At 36.0% G+C, this 23802-nt stretch overlaps 1 protein-coding gene across 7 annotated transcripts in view; it reads left to right on the top strand.

Moving 5' to 3' along the window:
• FTO (FTO alpha-ketoglutarate dependent dioxygenase) overlaps positions 1-23802 on the top strand; it is a 353884-nt gene that overhangs the window by 113058 nt on the left and 217024 nt on the right. For all 7 annotated transcript variants that reach the window (XR_006730336.1, XR_006730335.1, XM_045533190.1 and 4 more), the window contains exon 4: positions 702-845. Coding sequence is in view for 5 of the 7 variants with exons in the window: in XM_045533190.1 (XP_045389146.1) it covers positions 702-845 (144 nt within the window). In the remaining 2 variants the exon portion in view is untranslated. The remainder of the gene's footprint in view (positions 1-701; positions 846-23802) is intronic.

The following is a 23802-nucleotide window of genomic DNA, read 5'->3' as shown; positions in this document are numbered from 1 at the left end:
CAGCCTGAGCAACAACAAGACCCTGTCTCTACAAAAAATAGAAAAATTAGCCAGGCATGGTGGCATGTGCCTGTAGTCCTAGCTACTCAAGAGGCTGAGGGAGGAGAATCTTGAACCCAGGAGTTTGAGGTTATAGTGAGCTATGATGATGCCACTGCACTCTAGCCTGGCCGACAGAGTGAGACTCTGTCTCAAACAATAGCAACAACAACAACAAAACAATTTAAAGTGTATTGAAATTATTTATTTCCTTAGTCATTTAGTAGAATTCTCTTTAGAAACTCTCTGGGCCTGTATTTTCCTGAGAGAGAGTTCTTTGATAACTTTATACCTTCTGTGATTTGTGTAGCTTTTCTACCTCTTCTTGGATCAATTTTGATAATTAATATCTTTCTAAAACACTATGTGTTTAGTTCATATTTTCTAATTTATTTGCTTGGAAAGGAACAAAATAATCTTCTTTATCTTCCTTGCTATCAGTGGTTATTGTCTCATCATTTTACTTAAGGATTCTTGATGAAAAAATAAGTGACAAGTTAAAAATATCCTAGAATGTATTTTTAAAATGACATAAAAGAGAATATACTTCACTTAGCCCCCATATTTTATTAAAATATAAATTATTTTTAAAATAACTGTCGTAAAACCTAGAAGTTTAGATTAAACATTTCCTTTCTGACCACTTTCTTCTCTTTTGACAGGCCCTGAAGAGGAGAGTGACGATGACTCTAATCTCGAAGGCAGAGATCCTGATACTTGGCATGTTGGTTTCAAGATCTCTTGGGACATAGAGACACCTGGTTTGGCAATACCCCTTCACCAAGGAGACTGCTATTTTATGCTTGGTAATCTTAGACTTAGGAGAATCAAAATTATATTGATGCTCTAGTGTCTAAATTTTAGATTATTGACATATTTTGAATATGTCTTTTGAAATAAACTTTTTGAGTATTTTATATTAATAATGAAACTTCTTTATAAAAACATGTAACTATTTTTTTTTTTTTTTGAGATACTGCTAAATGTTTTTTTTTGTTTGTTTGTTTTTTGAGACAGAGTCTCACTTTGTTGCCCGGGCTAGAGTGAGTGCCGTGGCGTCAGCCTAGCTCACAGCAACCTCAAACTCCTGGGCTTAAGCGATCCTCCTGTCTCAGCCTCCTGAGTAGCTGGGACTACAGGCATGCACCACCATGCCCAGCTAATATTTTCTATATATATTTTTAGTTGTCCAGATAATTTTTATTTCTATTTTTAGTAGAGACGGGGTCTCGCTCAGGCTGGTCTCGAACTCCTGACCTCAAGTGATCCACCCGCCTCGGCCTCCCAGAGGGCTAGGATTACAGGCGTGAGCCACTGCGCCCGGCCGCTGCTAAATTTTTAAAAGTTGCTTTTCCTTTTATTCTAAGTATTTATGGAATTCCCCAAATGTGCTAAACAATTTTTAGGATTCTTCATCAAAGCCATTAAATCGTCCAACTTAACTTATCAGTGTAACTTTTTAAAGTATTTCCCTGTCTGTATAAGTTTTTAGTAGTGACAGAGTTTTTTCTCATTTTGAATTTAGTTTCTTCTCAGGAACAGCTGACCTGACAACTGGGCCTTTCTCTCCTTTTGTCATTTGGTTCTGTGGGAAGCAGTATTTCAGCTGTGCTTAGGCTAATCGAAGCCGTGGCGTTTGTGGGGCTTTGTTTTTTGCTTCTTTGCTTTAAGTTTTTAATTTTGGTTTTGGACTTTCTACTTGTTTTCCCATGCACAGTGTGCAAACAGTGTCCTTTTTTATTCACAGACCTTCTCAGGGTTTAATCTCTACTTGGCTCTAGCCCCTGATTATTCAGGGTTTATCTCATTCCTATCTGTCTGGGGAAATTTACTCACATGTTGGTTTTGGTGCCAGGAAGAACCAGGGCTCAAGCCCAGTATTTATGATAAGAATTAATTCCAAGTTAATTGAGTATTTGTGGAGAGTCCACTATGTTCCAGGTACTATGTAAGGTTCTGGGAGAGATATTAGAGGTGGATAAATCTTGGTCCTTGCCTTTTAGGAATCAGAGTATGGAATAACTCTAGTACTTGTGCAATTACTTATGTACTGTTTCTCTCTAAATAAAGCAACTTTTTTATCTTTCACCGAAATGAATTTATTTTAAAAGGAGACTCTGTATCACTATCTTAAATGGGAAACCAATATCATGAGGCATACTTAGGAGGGTTTTATAAATATAAATGTAGAGAAACTAAAACAGTATTTAGTGCCTGCTACTTTTGTTTGCTGGATATCCTGAGTCTGGGTCCTGTTCTGTCTTTGTTAAAAAGGAGGATTGGTAACTGCTAGAAAGGTGTTCACTGTGTAGTGGTACCAACCTGAGACTTTCTCTTCAGTGTGTGCAGGAGAATTGCAAGATTATTATACAGGGGTCTTTCTCACGGTGTGATTCAATGATACTTAATGCTGTGTCCCTTTACGTCTTAAATTCTTCTCATGGGTTGATTCCTGCCGTTTGTTGAGCACTGATCTAAGTAAGCCCTTAATCTCTTGCCTCCATTTTGCGTGTTGCTTCATAGTTTACACATTAATTTCACATAAACAATCTCAATCTCCAAACAACTGTATGAAGGAGATGGCAGAGATTGTTCTTTTTCTAAGTGATTTTCCCAAGATCACTTAGTATGAGGCAGAACAGGGACCAGAATGGGTTGTAGGCTTCATATATGGTGTTTTTCCCACTCTAAATAGGGCCATTTTGACTTGATCCCAGGGTACTGAAGTCTCTATGTGGGAATGTTGTAAGGTCATCTCTTCCCCTCTGTCTCCTCTGCCTGACATCAGGAACTAAGTTTGTTTCTTTCTTTCTCTTTCTCTCTTTTTCTTTTGTTTTCTTTTTTCTTTTCTTCTTTTCTATTCTTTTCTTTTCTTTCTGACATGTAATAGTTGTATATAGTTTGGGGATACAGGTGATATTTTAATACCTGTATACAGTGTGTAATTAATGATCAAATCTCGGTAATTGGGATGTCCGTCACCTAAAACATTTATCTTTTGTTTATATAGGGAACATTATAATTCTCCTTTTCTAACAATTTTGAAATATACAATAAATTATTGTTACAGAAACGAAGTTTCTATTCTGAAGTCCCTCCACCTTTGTTGAGTGCCATTTATAGGTAAACAGCTTATTAACTCATTTTCTTCGGTACCACCCAAATGTGAATATTTGGCTTGAGTCTGAATAGATGTTAATTTTAGCCAATAAATCACTTTCCTTCGGATACTTTGTTCAGGAATTTCTATTAGCAACTTGCTTCTTTAAAAGAAATGACAGCCAGAATGACATCTTAATATAGCTTTATTAATTTTTTTCTGTATATAAATGTAGTAAATATGCATTGTAAAAGTTCACCTATATTCCATATATTTAATGACATCTTATGTGTTCTTTTCTGATTAAAAAAGTAATATGTGCTCGTTGCAGAGAAAAGAAACTCTGAAAAGTATAATATGAAAGAATATAAAAATCAGGTTCATGCCTGAGTTAGTGTATTTCTTTTCAGTATTGTTCTAGACATGTATGTTTGGAATTGTAGTAGTAATATGAATAAAAATAAGTCAAGCATTCTTTGAATTTTCTCAACAATGCTGAGAAGCAAATATTAGCTACATTGCAAAAGAAGAAATTGAGGTTAAATTTATGTAGATACTTATCCGTGGTTACATAGCTAGTAAGAAGGATGGATTGTATGTTGCCATTTTATGCTGCTTGGAGTCTGACACCCTGTGTCAGTCCACCCCTCCTCCCCAACACGGATGCCCTCCTCACCCTACCCAAGTGTTGAGCCCTGCTCTGGGCTTTTTTGCCCTCCCTTCATCTCAGCACGATGCCTCTGCCTCATCTAATGGCTTTAGGACTACTTTGTTCAGGAAGAGAAGAAAAGGAGAAGATGTTGGTGTTCTGTTTGTTTCCTTCTTTTGCATTTCTTTTCAAAGTTACGTTTTTTTAAGTGGATTCATGATGAAAATATTAATTACATTCATTTAATTTACATGTTATAACGAATATAAATTTTTAAATATACATTGGATCCCTTCAGCTAGTATATGTGATAAACTGAAGAAATTAGTGTTATTATTTCATAGCAGCTGTTGCCAAGATATAAAATCTCCTGACTTCCTACCTTCAGCTATAGGTGAAATGGTTGGTATCCTACTGAACTGTGCCAAGCCCAGCACAGTGTACCCCAAAGTCTACATCGAAAATATATTTTCTCATTAAGATATATTTGATTTATAAAATGAGTCTTCCTTCATCTCCTCTTACTAAAACAATCAAAAATAAAAGCAACCATGGTCTAATAATGCTGCTTTTTCTCTTTACTTTTCAATCCAAATAGCACAAGGAGCCCCATGGAGGGACCTCAGCCCTGTGCTGATATCTGAAATCTGAACTTCATAGCACTTATGAAAAGGAAACAGTTTAGCTCAATTTATAATAATATATTGGTCTGCAGAGGAAGTGCAGACTGAACCCTGCTGTCTCAAGTAAATACTCCAGGGGTGTCTGATGGGGAACGTGTCGGGTGCCTGTAATAAATCCACTGCCTGTGGAAGTGAGTGAAGGCCCTGCTGGCAGTGCCTGAGGACACGCTTAACTGGGGTTGTCACGGTTTTACTTTTAAATTGGAATCTTTGCCCTAATCTCAGAGTTAGACATGACCAGATTTGCAAACAGATTTACAATTTTCACTAATTTTCCAACCAGGACTTCAAAACACACTTAGAGAAAAAAAAATGCACTCTGGTCTTGCTCAGAGTAGGATGATTTACTTTGCCACAGATGTTTTCCATAGACTGAATGTAACCAGGGAGTTAGGGACTTAAAAATGGCCTGGAGACAAACTCTGGGTTTGTTTTTTGTGGAACAGATTATACAGTTCAAGGGACATCAACAAAATTATGTTCATTAACCAGGAGCTGGGTGTGGAGGTGGGATGTTTCAGGACAAAGGTGAGTGCTAGGTAAACATTTGGGGCAAATCCCATTTTTTCCCACCTTTATTATTGTTTTGTATATGTCACTATTTCTAACTCTGTTCTCTCTGCTCTCTTTACTTTTGTTTTCTTAAACCCAACTAAACCTCACTTTCAAATACCTGTTGTTACTATAACAATCAACTATTTCAAAGCTGCAGTTAGTTGCCAGGTAAAAATTCCACTGCAAAAAAGAAAAAAGCAATATAAATTGAAATGCATAGCGTTTCTTTTTTGGTTTTGCCTTACCTCGCCAACAGTTTAGGGTAGAGTAATAATGAAAAGGCCATGGGATTATCTGTCAAGTGACCAGGCTCCAGATTGGCTACGCCTTGTTAGCACCTCTCTGAGTCTCTGCCTCCACTGTAAAGTGAGTGCTTAATGATCCTTCCTTAGCAGCATAAGTGTGAGTACAAATAAGAAAATGTATGGGAAAGTGCTTTGCAAGCTGTGATTTGAATGTGGGGACTTACTATGAAGATTGGCACCTGGGCCACGGCATATTGGTGAAGCAGTGAGGCACGTGGCTGATAGAAGAATGTCCAATGCTTTCTTCCTCATCCTGCTTCATGTCCTGAGTTTTGTCAGCTTTGCACCTTACTGTTTCATATATATGTGTGTCACATAAAGGAACTACAAGAAAGGAAAATCTCACCAATGGATTCTTGAGGGTGAGAAGAGTTAACATCTGGCCATTGGTATATTCAAGCCCTGTGGTAATCAGTCTTACTTTGATCGAGGCTGACTTTACTTATAGGTTCTGGGCAGTAGTTTTTTATAGATTATGTTCACCTTCCTTGAAATACCTATGGCTTAGAGGCAGCAAGACCCAGAGCACTGCGAATGTTTGATGTGGTATGACCTGAAATTCCGCCAGGCTTCTATTTTTCAAGTCAACATGGCCACTCTAGTTGGAGTCTGTAGCCCTGTGAGGAGGAAGAACAGAGGCCTTGAGGAGTTTAAAGTCTCTTAACTGGTGGCTCCCTTGGGACTTAACTTGGAGACTGTGGTTGTGGTATCTTCGTAAATCTTCAAGGTGTCCCTCAACCTTGCCCTGATTTAGACGTTTTATGCAAAGGGAAAGGCTTTTGTTATTTCTTCCTGTGACCCCATTCCCTTCCTCCCCCAACCTCTGACTGACCAGTTGAAGTACAAAGTCCATATAATTTATGGCTTAATCATAAATTAAAAATAATTATACTTTATTACCTCTCCTGGGTCTTGAAATGTAGGTGCTATGTTCTGCTTTCTGCGGAGGCAAGGGAATAATACAGAAACAGTAATAAATTATAACTTGAGGCTGTAGTCGGTAAGCTTGAGGAATTGCCATTTAAGTGGAAAGTGCTTGAACAGCCAAATGAGCACCTGTCATGTTTATTTTCACTTTGAAAAGTAGAAACATGACAGTATAGTTTCAACTGCTTGTCCAATGTGAACTTACGAGATTCTTGTTATCTTCTCAGCAGCTGTACTACTTGCTTCTTGTATTCACTTTTTTTTTTTTTTGCAGGGGTGAGGCTGTATCTCTCCTCCTGAAACTTTTGCTCTAAAGTATGTCCCCAAATGCTGACATTTTCAAACTTGTACTTTTTGACTTGATACCTGTTTTTTTTTTTTTTTTTTTTTTTATTTAGTGGAATTGGGGAGAGGGCCATGACTTGAGGAATTAGCTCTGAGGATTGGGATCTGAGTATGTTCCATTTGAAAGGCTGGATCTGTTTCTTTATCACATCCAGGCGTTTGCTCATATCTACATCATTTTTGTCTTGAACTTTACCTGAAATGCATGTAATGAGAACCCACCCATTGCCAGACACTGCTGGAAGCTTTGATGTATTTTGTTTACTCCTCATTACAAGACTGTCAGGCAGTAGTCCTCTGACACTCATTTTGTTCCAGAAAAGAAAATTAATGGAGGTTGACTGCTGATGGTACCGGGTTTCTTTTAAGGGTATGAAAATGCTCTAAAATTAGTTTGTGGTCACAGTTGCACAACCCTGTGAGCATACTGAAGTACATTGAATTACATACTTTAATTGAATGAATTGTATGGTATATGAATTAGATCTCAGAAAGCTCTTTTTAGAAAAAGAAACTGAAGTTTAGAGAGGTACAATGCCTTCTTCAAAGTGGCATACCTGTGAAGCTTGTGTTTAAATCCAGATTTTTCTGAGACCAAAACTGTTCTTTCTACCGCTGATCCATGCTGTCTCTACTAATTATATAATTATGGTATCCTTTTTATTTAAAAATGTAGGGCAAAAAATTGAATAACTGATAGATATACACATGTATTGTCATCCAAATTGTTAAACTATATAAAATAAAATGCAGAAGTTCTCTTTTACCTTGCTCTCCCATCTGGTCCTTTTGTAAGCATTAACATAAATATAATTATGTTAATATATTTAAATATATGTTAAGAAATATAAATGGGACTTTAATATACATATTACTATAATATTTGCTTTTTTTACTTAATAAGTAGTATATCCTGGAACCTTTTTCATGTCAGTACCTCATTTATATTATTATTGTTGGTATAAAAATAATGCACATATTAAGAAATAAAAATATAAACAGCTGAGGAAGATCTAAAATGGAAAGTGACTTACTTGCGTTTTGTTCTTTGATTACCTCCATAATTCTTAAACATATACTTCTATTTCTTCATCTAACAACTTTAAGCACTCTTGGTTTATCCATTAAGTGTGATGGAATTAGCTTTCTTATATTACCTCTCTTGCTAAATTTTGCTAGTTAATATTTACTTTTAGTTTTGTTTTTCCTTTATTGCTTACTTTTAGAATCAATTTATAGATACTTTTTCTTGACTTTTAGTATGTAGTTTAGAGAATTAAAGTTCTCTTTCAGCCATATCATTGTTTTGACATTGTTGAGGTTTATAACTTTATATACAGATCTGTAATTTGGGGAAGACTAGCACACACTTCCTCTCTAAGTTCATATGAAATTTGAAAGCCAGTGCATAATAATGCTTATGTAGGTGTTATTTATTGCAGAACCAGGTAGACTGGATTCATAAATAGAAAATGTAATCTACTATAATCATTAAGCTGTGTCAGTTGATGGGGAATATTGCAAATGTCAGTTCAACATTGTATACTTCATCAAAGGCTCAGAATCATGCTACATTTTAGTTTGCTTTGTATTTGAACCACGACTTTCTTGTATGGCTTTTCCTCTCCCTCTGGAATTTATAATTGCCCTTATGTATTCTTATTAATAGAGGAAGCATGCTGTACTGATATCTCTTTGTCGCTAGATGTTTTGTCATATGACTTGTTTAATGTTTGATAAATACTGGCTTCTTCAAACTCCACCTCACACTTACACTGGATTTCTTCTCATTGAATGCCTTTGCCAATTCCATTTTCACTTGCGTCCCTTGTGTTTCTCTTTCTTAGAATTTTCTAAAAATTCTATTACACTGTAGATTTCTAAGGACAAGGGCTGTTTTAGCTTTGTGTTTTCTATAGCACCTAACACAATACTTTGAACATGGTAAGTGCCTACCAAGTAACTGTTGAACTAATAAGTGAATGTATGAACCAGGGATTGGCTTTTCTTTCATTTCATGGCAATATGTCTTGGCCATACGGGCAAAAGGAAATATTTATTTTGTCCTTGAAAACTCTTTGCTTGGAAAGTTTTTAAAGTCTGTTTTAAATCTTTTATAAGACATGTACCAAAGATAAAAATAATGTGTTTGTTTCTTTTAAGCTGAGGATGGATGTTTCACTGTTAATTTTGAGATCTTTTTGTTCTCTCGTATTTCATTCAATCAGAATCATACTGTATTGGGGTAATTCTGCATCTGGGTTAAGTGGGTGGAATTTTTCCCAGTGGCTAGCGGTCTTAATATGCCTTCTTGGGCTATCTGTGTATATAATGTCCTAAAAGCATGAGCTGTGGAAAATAATTTTTCAGTTCTTTAATTAGGTTTATACCTTGTATGTATTATTTGCTACTTCTGTAAAGACAGTGGAAGAATGACTGTAAATGTGCCATTATTATTTTTCAGTTGGTCCTTATTAAAGGTTTGAACTCAGGACTAGATCAGGAATGAGTCTGGCTTTCCTGATTTAGTCAGTCTCTGTAGCAGATTTCAAGGTCAGACTATATATCTCATGCTGGGGGATTCATTATACTTAGTCTCATAGGCTCAATAAGCATCTTGAGTTTTTTTAAAAAGATATAAATTATAATCCTTGGTCAATATGTTATAGTGGTTTTATAGTATGTCCTATAGTTGGTTGGGGTACCCACAGTGGGAGGGGTACTTACCAGTCAGTGTGGATGCTACAACTCTTTCCCTTCTAGACTGTAGTTATTGGTGTGGAAATCTTATCTAACAGCTTCTTGAGAACCTGTATTATACTTTTTTTTTATATTACCTACAGCTCTTAGAGCCTTGCACACGTAGGTACTTACCACATATCTGGAGAGAACATCCTTTTTTCCTCCCTGAGTATTACCCAGAAACCATAGCCATCTTTCTCAATTGCTCTTGGAAAATTGGGTGTGAGATAGTAGTGAGTAAAGAGGGAGGTCAGAATGTATAGAAACAAATAGAAATTAGAGGTTTAAGTGGCTTCTTCTGTTGCATTGATTAACTTTATTTGGGAAGTTCTGCTCCCCACAGTTCACTGGAACTGTGGGCAGAAATGGTGGTTCTGCATATGCAAAGCGGGGAAAGAAGATAATTATTTTAATACTTCATCAACTTTTCTGTCAACCAACCTCTGTCGCTTCTCATCTTTCCATTTACCCAACCCCCTATCCCCTGTGGTCTCTTGGGAAGAGTTGCAACTTGGAAGAATAAAAGGGGAAGGTAGCCCTTGCCAAAATGGGATTAAAGATCTTTTTGCATATTTAGATGGCAAAAATGAATTATTAACCTCATGAGTGTATTCTCTTCAAAACCTAACAACAAACTAAGCATTCCACAAAAGTTAATTTTAAAAAACAGAGGAGAGGGAGAGGGGAAGCTGTGTACTTGAGGTCATGCTCATCTCCATACTTGTTTTTATAAAAGAGTTTTTAGTCCCATAGAAAATTATATTTAGGGGAAGATTTACCAAAGTTCTTACCACCTTCACTGATGGCTTCATGCCAGCCTATTTATTTGGTGAATGAATACCTCTTTTCTAAGTATTTCTTCATGGAACATTTCTATTTATAGCTTTAAAATATAATGATACTTATTACATTATTTTTATTGCTTAGTATAAAAGTAATAATATATCATCCAGTCAGAGATGCCATAACTTTTAAGAGATGTTAAATATTTTCAGAGATGTTAAATATGAAGGAAAAATGTGTACCTTGGAATTGATGAAATATGATACGTGCTCCTTACAGAGAATTTACAAACTATAGAAAAGTGTAAAGAAGAGATAATATTATTTATAGCTATTTGTTTTAATTCCTTCTGGTGTTTCTTTTTATACTTGGTAACATGTTTTTTTTTTTCTTTTTGTAAAATTAACATCATATTGTTAAAATGTTTTGTATTTTTCCCCAATACTTTTATATTCTGAGCATTTTTTCTTATCATTGAGTATTCCTTGAAAATGTGATTTTTAAAAACTGGTATAAAAATTGATCCCCTACTTTCAAGCAAGATGGCAGAATAGGAGTTTTTGGTGCTTGTTTCCTTGCAGAAACATCAATTTGAACGACTACCCATGCATAAAAATACCTTTATAAGAGCTAAGGAGTCCAAGTGAGAGATTACAGTACCTGGGTAAAGTACAGAAATAAGATTCATTGAAGAGAGTAAAAAGGACAGTTTCAAATTACCTGTGTCACCCCTCCCCCAAGCCCGCGTAGCACAATGTCAAAAGGGATACCATTTGCATGGGGGAAGGAGAATGAAGTGAGTACCTGACTTTGCTGTGGACCTAGCCACAGGCCCACCCCAGTGAACCCTGGTGCTAGGCTGACCTGTACAGACCAAGGCTCCAGGCTGGTTCCCACAAACCCAGCCTCCAGGCCCACCAGCACCAGCCCTGTCTCCATGGACTCACGCTCCAGGCCAGCCCTCAAGGCCCCAGGATCCAGACCTGCCTTTGTGGACCCAGTCATCAGTGGACCCAAGCTCTAGGCCTGCCCTGATAGACCCTGGCACTGACTTGGCACATGTGGAATCAGGCTTCAGGCTTCAGGCTCCAGGCTCCAGGCTCATCCTTGAAGACTTAGTCTTTAGGCTCTTGGTAGCACCAGGCTTACCCTCATATACCCAAGTTGCCAGGTCTACCCCAGTGGACCCAGAGTTGTACCCATAGACCAAAATTTTGGGCCTGCCTTTGCAGACCCATGGGGCAGGCCCACCCAGGTGGACCCCAGTTCCAGACCTGCCCTAGTGGACCCGTGTTACAGACCCACTCCAGTGGACCCAGGCATTAGGCCTGCCTGCCTGTTTGTCCAACCACCAAGCCAGCCCCCTGAGGCCTCCAACAGCAAGCCTGCCTGTAGACTCTGCCAAGTGACCCATCCATAATCTCTGTATGGGCTGACTGGTGAAGAGATTTCCCTCCCAAAGCCAGTCTGTAAAGACTGAAAGAGATTCCTGTTTCTTCAGATGTGCAGAGACCAATGCAATGCCACAGGAATCATGAATAATCAGGGAAACATGTCCAAAGAACAAAATAAAACTCTAGTTGACCCTAACAAAATAGAGATCTATGAACTATCTGACAAAGAATTTAAAATAATCATCTTGAAGCTCAGTAAGCTATAAGAGATCAGAGATAGACAGCTAAACTAAATCAGCAAAACAATATATGACCACATTGAGAAGTTCAACAAAGAGATAGAACCATAAAAACAAATAAACAAACAAACAGACAGAAATTCTAGGGCTAAAGAACACAATGACTGAACTGAAGAATTCCATGGAGAGCTTCAACAGCAAACTCCAACAGGCAGAAGAAAGAATCAGTGTGCTTACAGACAGGTCATTTGAAATTGCCCAAAGTAACAACAACAGCAAAGAATGAATAAGAGTGATGAAAGCCTACAGGACTTATAGGACATTATCAAGCAAACTAATGTATACATTCTGGGAATGACAAAAGGAGCAGAGAGAGAAAAAGAGGCAGAAAACTTATTTGAAGAAACAGTGACAGAAGAATTCCCAAATCTGAAGAGGGAAATTAACATTCAGATCCTCGAAGACCAAAGAAGCCCAGACAGATTAATTATGAAGATATATTCACCAAGACACATTATAACCAAAGTCTCTAAAATCAAAGACAAAGAGACAATTTTGAAAGCAGTAAGAGAAAAGTAGACTATCATATATAAGGGAACCCCCATAAGACTATAATTGGATTTTTCAGCAGAAAACTTAGAGGCCAGGAGAGAACAGGATGATATGTACAAAATACTGAAATAAAAACGCCCCTGCCAACCAAGAATATCTTACCTGGCAAGGTTGTCCTTCAGAAATAAAGGAGAGAGAAAAATTTTCCCAGACAAACAAAAGCTGTGAGAGTTAATCACCACTAGACCTGCCTATAAGAATTGCTAAACATTTCAAATGTAAAGATGGTAACTAACAACATGAAAACATATTAAACTATAAAATTCACTGTAAGATAAAAATATATTCAAACTAAGAATATTCTAATACTGTAATGGTAGTGTGTAAATCACTTATTATATTCATATGAAACCTAAGAGTCAAAAGTATTAAAAATAACTATTGCTACAATAATTTTTAATGGGTACACATAAAAGATTTAAATTGTGACATCAATAACATAAAACGTGAGAGAAAAAGTTAATGTATAAAGGTGTTATATGCAGTCAAAGTTAAGTTGTTTTTAACATAGATAGTTAATTGTATGTTTTATGTAGGCCTCATGGTAACCACAAAGACAAACATAGTAGATATATAAGAGGTAAAGACAAAGTAATCAAAGCATACCACTGCAAAAAATTATCAAATTACGAAGGAAGACAGCAAGAGAAGAAGAAAGGAACAATGAAATTATAAAACAATCAGAAAACAGTGACCAAAATGACAATAGTAAGTCTTTCGTACCAATAATTACTTTAAATGTAAGTGGATTAAATTCTCCAATCAAAAGACATAGAGTGGCTAAAAGGATAAAAAAAAGATCAAACTATGTGCTGCCTACAAAAGACTCACTTTAGCTAATGACACACATAAGCTTAAAATGGAATGTTTAAAAAAGATATTTCATGCAAATAGTAACAGAAAGAGAGCAGAGGTAGCTATACTTATATCAGACAAGAGAGAATTTAAGTCCAAAACTGTCACATGATACAAAGAAGGTTATTATATGCTGTTCAAGGAGTCAATTCATCCACAGGACATAGCAGTTGTAAATACAGTTGACCCTTGAGCAACATGAGTTTGAACTACACAGGTATAACACTTACATGTGGATTTTTTGAACAAATACGGATTGAAAATACAATATTAGCGGGAAGCAAAACTCATATATGTGGAGGACCTACTTTTCATATATGCAGATTCTATAGGGCTGGTAGTGGGACTCGAATATATGCAGATTTGGGTAATGTGGAAGGTTCCGGAACTGATCCCCTGCATATACCAAGGGATGACTGTATATATGCACCCAATATTAGAATATGTAAATGTATAAAATGAATATTAGCACAACTTAGTAAGGGAGTTGAGTACTTCATTTTCAACAATCGATAGATCAGACAAAATCAATAAGGAAACAGCAGACTTGAACAATTCTATAAACCAAATGGATGTAACAGACATATACAGAACATTCCATCCTATAGCAGAAGAAAACACATTCTTTTCAAGTGCACATGGAACATTCTCAAATACAGATCATGTGTCAGGACACAAAACAAGTATTAACAAATTTAAGAAGATTAAAACCATGTCAGGTAGCTTTTTTAACCACAATGATATAAAACTAGAAATCAATAATAGGAAGAAAATTAGAAAATTCACAAATATGTGGAAATTTAAAAATTCACTTGAACAACCAATTTGTCAATAGAGAAATCAAAAAATATTTTGAGAAAAATGAAAATGGAAACATAATATCCAAAACTTATGGGATCCAGGAAAAGCATTATAAGATGGAAGTTTATAGCAATAAATGCCTACCTTAAGAAAAAAGAAAGATCTCAAATAAACAACCAAACTGTACACTTCTTTCTGTTATTCATTGGCCAATCATATTTTGCCCATTTTTCTGTTGAGATGTTAGTGATTTTCTTAACATTTACTTTGTTGAACTCTTCTGCCAACTTCCCAGGTATTTTTTAATATATGATTTTCAATTTTTTGCTTAGATTTTTAGTATTTATTTTAGGTGAAACATATTTACCTTTAAGTATTAATTTTAAAATTTGCATTAAGTTAAATATATTTGAAATTAAACTGTCTTTATGATTACTGCTAGCCTTTTTTGTTTGTTTTTTTAATCTTGATTGCTTATATATTTTCATGAAGACTAATGGGAGGGGAATGGTAGCGACATACTCTCTGAGTCTTTGCGTTATGTAAGAGTGACTTCCTATACTTTCAGATGTGAATATCTCCTTGATTGGCTATGAGATTCTTGGGTAACAGACTTTCCTCCTTAAAACTCTATAGATGTTGTTCTCATGATCTCTAATATTTGATGTTAGGGAGATGTCTGAGGCCATTTTCATTTTGGTTACATTTTGGTAAGTCATCTTTTCTCTCTGGACATTTATAGTATTTTATGTTTAAGTTTTTCTTGTTTGTTTATGTGCTTATGTATCCATTTTATAGTGCAAATTCAGATTCAGGCCTTTTCACAACTTTGGAAAATATTCTTCTATTATTTCTTTGATTATTCTTACATGTCTCCATAGTCTGCTTTCTTTCTGTGACTTGAGTTATATACATTTTGGCCTCCAGTGTGTGTTCCTCACATCTAGTGTTTTCTGTCACTAATTTCTCATTTTTCCTCCTAGTTCTAGATTTCTTTGAGTTTACTCATCCAGTTCAGTAATTGGATTTTTCTGTAGCATGCATTGTGCGGTTCACCCCATCAAGCATCATTTTAAATGAAGAAATACTATCAAAAAAATTAACTCCAAGCAGTTTTTCCTGATCTTGTACTGTTTCATATGCATGTCTGCTAGCCTTATTTTCACAGATGCAGTGCCTTCTTGAGTCAAGTGTTTTCTCGAAAAATTGAGAATTTTCTAACATTCTTTCCTGTCAGTTTGAGTAAACCTTTTCCAGAAGAGAGTTTCAATCATAGTGGTTCTCTTCCTTTGAACTGTAGTATGTTTGTGTAGTTCTGGCGATTTCTCTTTGTCTATTTATCCTCATAGGACGAGGACTAGTACTAGCTTATAGGCAAGGAGTTGAGCTTGGTTCTATGAGAGATTAGTATGGATTCCTGGCCAGATCCTTTATTTGAAGGAAGAAGGAAGAAAATGTATCCTTACACAGCCAGAGGAGCGATTTGATAAATTAGAGTGTGATTAATAACTTGTTTTTGTCTTTACATGGTATGGATGCTTGGAGTATGAGCAAACAACGGTAGGTTTGGGGCCAGCCCTAGCACAGCTGCTGGCTCCAGTTCCTGCCCCAGCAATGCCTGGTTCTCTTCTCCAGGTGGTTGCTTATAACAGCAGCCTGGGGCCTGTGAGTATCCCAGGTTGTATGAGTATCCCAGCCCTGCCCTCTGGGTGCCCCTTCGCTTCTCTCTTGCTCTCCTGCTCTCCACTCTTTGAGTTGGAAGGTAAGTGCTTCACTCAGGGTCTGATTGATACACTTACCAGGCAAGCTGCTCTTTCAGAGAGCCAGTCATTTGTCAACTTCCTTGCCTGTCTTTAATTCCACTTACACTACATTCAGCACGATTCCTTGCACTTCCGCCATACTGAGCACCTTTCCCTGATATTTAGTCCTGAAAGAGGTTTTGATGTAATTTTATCTTCCATTGATTGTCTCACTGAGAATCTAGAAATGGGGCAGGGTCTGCCTCTATACTGACATCTTGCCAGGAAGCTTTCCCCTCCCCCTTTCATTGGGTGTTAAATTCTGAAAATTTTCTCAGTCATGGATGTCCCCACATCTAGGAAAAATAAGGTCATAAATATTAAGATTGAGAGATGAGAATGGACAGGTGAGTAAGAATGAAAAGCTTCAGTGATTGCATGAAGCTGAGAAGATTGGATTTCAGCATTGGGCTTATTTACCTCAAGAGTGCTTTTAGCACAGCTCCTGATTGTTTAAATTTGGGTGAAATAGCCCTGGTAACACACTGGACAACAAAACCAAGGAAGTAAGGGTTAGGGCAAATTTAGAGTGACCAACTGTTCTGGTTTGTCTGCAGGGGCAGGCATCTCAGGACACTGGACTTTCAGTGTTCAAAAGAGGAAAGTGCTGAACATGAATCGGTCACCTTAGCATGAATTATACCATTGCATTTGTGGTCTTTTATATATGAAATGAGATTTCATGCTACAGTGAATGTCCAGAGCTCTCTTCATCCAGTGCCAGGCCCCGCAGCATTTAGCCAGCAAAGAGTGAGAGCTTGTTTTCTTTTTATGTTTTGTTGAATAATCCACAAACTCTGATTCCAGCTGGACATAGAATCAGTCAGTTTTTAGCTGTATTCTGAGATAACTCTGGCAAATAGATAGATTTTTTTTCTCTTTTTTTTATTCCAGAATACTGTGAGTTTAAATGTTTTGGTTACATGGATTGCTTTTGTACTGCTTGAATCAAAGTTATAAGGGTGCCCATCACCCAGATACTGTACATTATACCTGTTAGGTATGATTTCACCCATCTCCTCCTCCCCCTTCCCACCTGCGTGATTTCCGTTGAGTTTTACTTCCATCTGTGCACATGAGTGCTGGTCGGTTAGTTCCAATTTAATAGTGAGTACGTGTGGTGTTTGTTTTTCCATTCTTGCTACACTTCACTAAGGAGGATGGTTTCCAGTTCCATCCAGATTGTTGCAATAGACACTTTTTAATGTTTTCTTTCTAAAACTTATTAGGAGTAGTCTTTTACAGCTGGGAATGACTTTAGTATATATCCTTTGAGTTGTACAATCCATGAAGCTTGAGTTACTTTTATAGACTCAGAGTTTTAGGTAAATTAGAAGCTCTTAAATGAAAATTACAAGTTTCTTTTTAAAAGTCATAAAGGATTAGAGACAGTTGGAAGCAATTTCAAAAGAGTTATTTGATTAGAGCATTGCCAAGGATTTAAATAAAGGTACAAGCTTCAAAGTATAACTTTTAATGTTGTGTTTGCCACTTGGCCTGTATCACATTAACTGCCCCTCCGTGGAACAAAAAGCACTTAACAAATATGTTCATTAAGATGATTTTTTCCCACTAATGATGTCTGTAGATCCTAGTACTAATAGCATAGGAGTAATAAGGTTTTATTGGTTAAACGAGACTGGCATTTATGTGTTTCCTAGAAATTGTTCCAGGCCCTAATGGGAATCTAGCCTGGGGAACCCCTTATAACCCCCAACTTTTTATCTTTTTACTTGACTCTGAAACCCCCTTTAGGCAGAATAGTCAGGATCAACCAGAAGTGTTCAGGAGTGTTCTTAGCCAGAGTCCTCAGAGAGGACAAACTGGCAGAGAGAACGGTCATTCAGCCTTCGTCATCAGGACTTAAAACCACACTTCTGAGCCCAAGTGTTGACTTTGATCCTCAATATTGTTGTATTTATATTTGCATTTAAAACTCAAATGAATCACTGATATTTTTATTCTTACCTCTAACTGCATTTTGTACTATTGTTTATGCAGTATCCTAATGTCTTGTCACTTACCTTCCATCAGCTGTTCCTGTGAAGACCCCAGGACTTGCTCTTGATTTCAGTCTTTCCCTGACTTCACTTATCTAGTCCATTAGCACGTTAAGTTGTCTTTCCCTAGAACATTCGGAGTCTGATATCTGCCCATCATCTCCCCTGCTGTCTCTCTAGTCCCTGTCACTACCAGTTCATGGCATGACCTACTAGCAACAGCGTCCTGACTGGTCTTCCTGCTTCATCTCTTGTTTCCCTTTCATCCTTTCTCTTTCCTATAAAGCTGCCAGAATTGTCTATTCAAAGTTAGGTCACATTATTTTCCTGTTTAAATTTTTCTAAGGGCTTCCCACAATATCTAGAATAAACCCCAACTCCTTACCATGAACAACAGAGACCTCAATAATCTGTCCAACTGGCCCCTTTGCCGCCCTCACCATGCTTGCCCACCATGCTGAAATCACCCTGGCCTTTCTTTCTCCTCAAGTACAACAAGCTGATTCCCACTTCAGTGCCTTGGCCCAGCTATTTGCTCTGCCTGGAATTTTCTCACCCCAGATCTTGGCATCGCTGGCTGCTTATTATTCAGATCTCAGTTTAAATGTCATTGATGAATGTTATGTATGAAGTAATGCACTATTCCCTTGTAACCCCAGTAGTTTTTAATCTTGTTAAATTACCCTACTTTATTTTCTCCATAGCAGTTCACATCTGAATTTCTTGTTTATTTACGTATTATGTATCTTCCCCATCATAATATAACCTCCATGAGAGCAGGAACTTTGTTTTGTTCATTGTGCATAGAATAGTGCTTGGTGCTTGTGTAAATAGTTGCTTACCCTGTTATTAAATTAAGTAACACACAGAAGGTTTTTCTTTGCTAGAACAACCTAGGAGAATAACTTTATATACTTATATAACTGTATATATTGGTCTCAAGATGATGAGCTAGGTAGTCTTAAAGAATTTTTTGGACACTTTTCAGTTGATACATATTTTTTAAAAGAGGGTTTTTTTCAAAGAGTAGTTTTAGGTTCACAGCAAAACTGAGCAAAGAGTACAGAGAATTCCCATATACCCCTGCAGCAAAGCTTCCCCCACTATCAACATTCCACACCAGAGTGGTACATTTGTTACAATTGATGAACTTATATTAACATGTCATTATTATCCCAAAGTCCATAGTTTGTATTAATATTCACTCTTGGTGTTGTATATTCTGTGATCTATTTTGAGTTAATATCTTGTACATATTTTGTTAGATTTATACCTAAGTATTTCATCTTAGGGGGTGCTAATGAAATGGTATTATGTTTTTAATTTCAATTTCCATTTGTTCATTGCTAGGTTGCAGGAAAGTAATTGACTTTTGTTATTAACCGTGTGTTCTGCAACCTTGATATAATTGCTTATTAGTTGTAGGAGTTGTTCTTTAACAATTCTTTTCAGGTTTCCCCATGGACAATTGTAATCTGTAAACAAAGACATTTAATTTTTTCCTCTTCAATCTGTGTACTTTTTATTTCCTTTTCTTATTGCATTAGCTAGGACTTCCAGTATGATGTTGAAAAGTAGTGATAAGAGGAGACATCTTTGCCTTGTTCCTGCTCTTAGTGGGAAAGCCTCTCACCGTAAATATGATGTTATCTATAGGTTTTTGTAGATATTTTTAATCTGTTGGGGAAGTCCTTCTGTATTCCTAGTTTACTGAATTTTTATCATGAATGGGTGTTGCATTTTGTCAAATGGTTTTTCCATACCTATTGGTGTGATCATATGAGTTTTCTTCTTCAGCCTGTTGATGTGATGGTTTACATAAATTTATTTTTAAATGTTGAGCCAATTTTGCATACTTGGGATAAATCTCACATGGTCGTGGTGGCGTATAACTCTTTTTATACATTGTTGAATTCAATTTGCTAATTTTTATTATGGGGGCACAAACGTTTTGGTTACATGAATTACTTTTGTACAGTGTGAGTCAAAGTTATGAGTGTGTCCATCACCCAGATAGTGTGCATTGTACCCATTAGGTGTGAATCTGCCCATCCCCTCCTGCCCCCTCCCACCTGCTTGATTGCTGTTGAATTTTACTGCCATATGTATGCACGAGTGTTGATCATTTAGTTCCAGTTTAATAGTGAGTACATGTGGTATTTGTTCTTCTATTCTTGAAATACTTCACTTAGAATTTGCTAATGTTTTGATGAGGATTTTTACATCAGTGTTCATGAGAGATATTGTTCTTTAGTTTTCTTTATTTTAATAATGTCTGTCTGGTTTGGGTATTATGGTATTCTGGCCTCATAGAATGAGTTTGGAAGTCTTCCCTGTGCTTTTATCTTCTGTTAATATTAGAAATAACAGATTAGTGCAGATTGAAAAGAATTAGTATAATTTCTTACTTAAATGTTTGGTAGAACACAACTGTGAACACATCGGAGCCTGGTACTTTCTGTTTTGGGAGGTTATTAATTATTGATTCACCTTCTGTAATAGAGGTAGACCTATTCAATTGCCTATTTCCTCTTGTGTGAGTTTTGGCAGATTGTATTTCTCAAGAAATTGGTCCATTTCATCTAGGTTATCAAATTTTGGGGTAAAGAGCTGTTCATAGCATTCTTTCATTATCCTTTTAATGTCCAGTGGACCTGTAGTAATGTTGAATCTTTCATTTCTGATATTAGTATAATAATATGTGTCTTCTCTCTTATTTTTCTCAGCTTGGCTAGAGGCTTATTGATTTTATCGATCTTTTGAAAGAACAGCTTTTGGTTTCATGATTTTTCTCTTGATTTCCTATTTTCAATTTCATTAATCTACTTTAATTTTTATTATTCCTTTTCTTTTCTTCTGCTTACTTTGGATTAATTTGATCTTCTTTTTTTAGTTTCCTAAAGTAGAATATTAGATTATTGATTTTTGATCTTTTTTTCCTAATATATGCATTCATTGTTATAAATTTTCCTCTAAGCAGTGCTGACGCTGCATCTGACAAATTTTGAGAAGTTATATTTTCACTTTCATTTAATTCAGTATATTTTCTTGAGATTTATTCCTTGACCCATGAATTATTTTTAAGTGTGTTGTTCAATTTACAAGTATTTGGGGAGTTTCCAGCTATCTTTCTGTTAACAATTTCTGGTTTAATTCCACTGTGGTCTGAGGGCAGACATTGTATGATTTCCATTCTTTTAAATTTGGTAATATGTGTTTTATGGCCCATAAAGTGGTCTGTCTTGGTGAATGTTCCATGCGTGCTTGATACTAATGTATATTGTGCTGTTGTTAGATGAAGTAGTTTATATATCAGTTAAATCCAGTTGATGGATGGTATTGTTGAGTTCACCTATGCCCTTAATGATTTTTTGCTTGCTGTCCCTGTCCTTTTCTGATAGAGGGATGCTGAAGTCTACAATTATAATAGGAGATTTGTCTATTTTTCCTTGCAGTTCTATTATTTTTTGCCTTAACATATTTTGATGCTCTATTGTTAGGTGCATACATGTTAAGCATTGTTATGTTTTCTGCAAGAATTGACCCCTTTATCATTATGTAATGCCCCTCTTTTTCCATGATAATTTTTGTTGCTCTGAAGTCTGCTCTGTTTGAAGTTAATATAACTACTCCACCTTTTTTTTTTGGAATAGTGTTAGCATGTGATATGTTTTTCCATAGCTTTACTTTTAATCTGTGTATTTCTTTATACTTAAATAGTGTTTCTTGAGGAAAGCATATAGTTATGCCTTATTTTTTGATCCACTCTGACAATTTCTGTTTTTAATTGGTATATTTACACCCTTGACATTTAAAGTTATTATTGATACAGTTGGATTAATATATACCATATTTATTAATGTTTTCTATTTGTTGTCTTCGTTCTTTTTTCTCATTTTTGTCTTCCACTCTTTTCTGCCTTTTGTAGTTTTGAGTCCTTTATATGATTCTATTTTCTCTCCTTTCTTAGCATATCAATTATTCTTTTTTTTTTTTTTTACTTTTCTTAGTAGTGTCCTAGAGGTTGCAACATACGTTTATAATTATTCTAAGTTCACTTTTAAATAACTTTATACTGGTGCACAGGTAGTACAAGTACATTAAAATATTCCTAATTTTTCCCTCCTGTCCCTTGCATCATTGCTGTCATTCATTTCACTTATACGTAAGCATATGTCAGCATATATATGCACCACACACACAGTGTACATAATTGAGTACATTGTTGCTATTATTATGAACAAATTGTTTGTTAGATTAATTAGGAATAAGAAAAGTAATAGTATATATTTTACTTTTACTTAGTTCTTCCTTCTCTAACTTTATTCCTCTCTCTATGCAGATCCAAGTTTCTGACCTATATTATTTTACTTCTGACAAATTTCTTTGAACATTTCTTATAATACAGGTCTATTGGCAACAAATTCCCTCAATTTTTATTTGTCTGAGAAAAATTCTTTATTTGTCTTTTACTTTTGAAGGGTAATTTTGCAGGGTCCAGAATTTAGGTTGCTGCTTTTTTCTTTCAACACTTTAAATATTTTACTCCACTTTCTTCTTCCTTGGATGATTTGTGAGAAAAAGTCACATGTAATTTTTTTCTTTGTTCCCTTGTACTTAAGCTGTCTTTTCCCTCTAGCTTCTTTTCAATTTTCTTTTCTTTATCTTTGACTTTCTTCAGTTTGAATATAATATACTTAGGTGTAGGTTTTCTTTCTCTGAGCTTCCTGGATTTTTGGTTTGGTGTCTGACATTAATTTATGAAAATTCTCATTTGTTATTACTTCTAATGTTCTTTTGTCCCTTTCTTTCTCCTTCTATTAGTCCAGACGTACATATATTACACTTTTTGTAGTTGTCCCACAGTTCTTGGATATTCTGGGTTGGTTTCCACCCACCTGCAGTCTTTTTCTCTTTGATTTTCAGTTTTGGAAGTTTCTATTAACATAACCTCATGCTTAGAAATCTTTCCTCTGTCATGTCCACTTTGCTAATAAGACCATAAAAGGCATTGTTCATTTCTGTTTTAGATCTCTAGCATTTCTTTTTGATTGTTTCTTAGAATTTCCATCCCTCATCTTACATTACCCATCTGATCTTGCATGTTATCTACTTTGTCCTTTAGAGCCCTTAGTATAGTAATCATAGATTTTAAAAAATTATGTTCTGATAATTCTAACATTCCTGCCATATCTGGCTCTTATTTTGATTTTTGCTCAGTTTTTTCAAACTGTATGTTTGCTATTTAGAATGCCTTGTACTTTTTTCTTCATAGGTAGACATGATGTTTTGGGTAAAAGGAATTATAGTAAATAGACCATTAGTAATGTGGTAAGGTATGTTGGTGAAGGAAGCATTCTATAATCTTATGATTAGGTCTTAGTCTTTTAGGCTGTGCCCCTGAACTGTGAACTTCACATTGTGCTTCCCAGTGTGGTGTTTTTTTGTTTTTTTTTTTCATTCTTAGTTGAGATAGGATGGCTAGTGGTAGCCAGAGTTCTATATTTTCCTCTCCCAATTTGGAAGGCTAGAAGGATCTGGAGTTGAATATTTCCATTCTCCCAGGTAGAAGGCTAGAGCTGGCTATAGAATTGGGTATTTTTTCCTCTCCCAGCTTGGTTAGGCTTTGATAAACCTCAATAGGTTAGGCTTCGTTAAAAACTGTTTTTCTTGAGGGCAGTCCTTGTTAAGAAGACTAGAATGTTCTGATGTATTTCAAAATGGCTTTTTTTTCCCCTTCCTCCTGCTGGAAGCATGAGGAGATTTTTCTTGCGTCTTCACTATGAGGACCTGGTAGAGCTCCTGGAGATAAAACTCACAAAAGTGTGGGGGCCGTAAAGACTGGGTTCTCCTTGACTCCCAATCTTGTCCACAATAAATCTCCAGTAATTTGTAAATTGCAATTCAGATTTTTTTCCACCCTGGTTCCCATAGATGTTTCTGCCCCTTGGTTTCAACTGTGGTAAATTGT

This window comes from Lemur catta, chromosome 20, assembly GCF_020740605.2.
Source record: "Lemur catta isolate mLemCat1 chromosome 20, mLemCat1.pri, whole genome shotgun sequence".
Taxonomy (NCBI): Eukaryota; Metazoa; Chordata; class Mammalia; order Primates; family Lemuridae; genus Lemur; species Lemur catta.
Note: the sequence above shows the minus strand (reverse complement) of the source record. Positions and strands in the feature narration are given on the sequence as shown.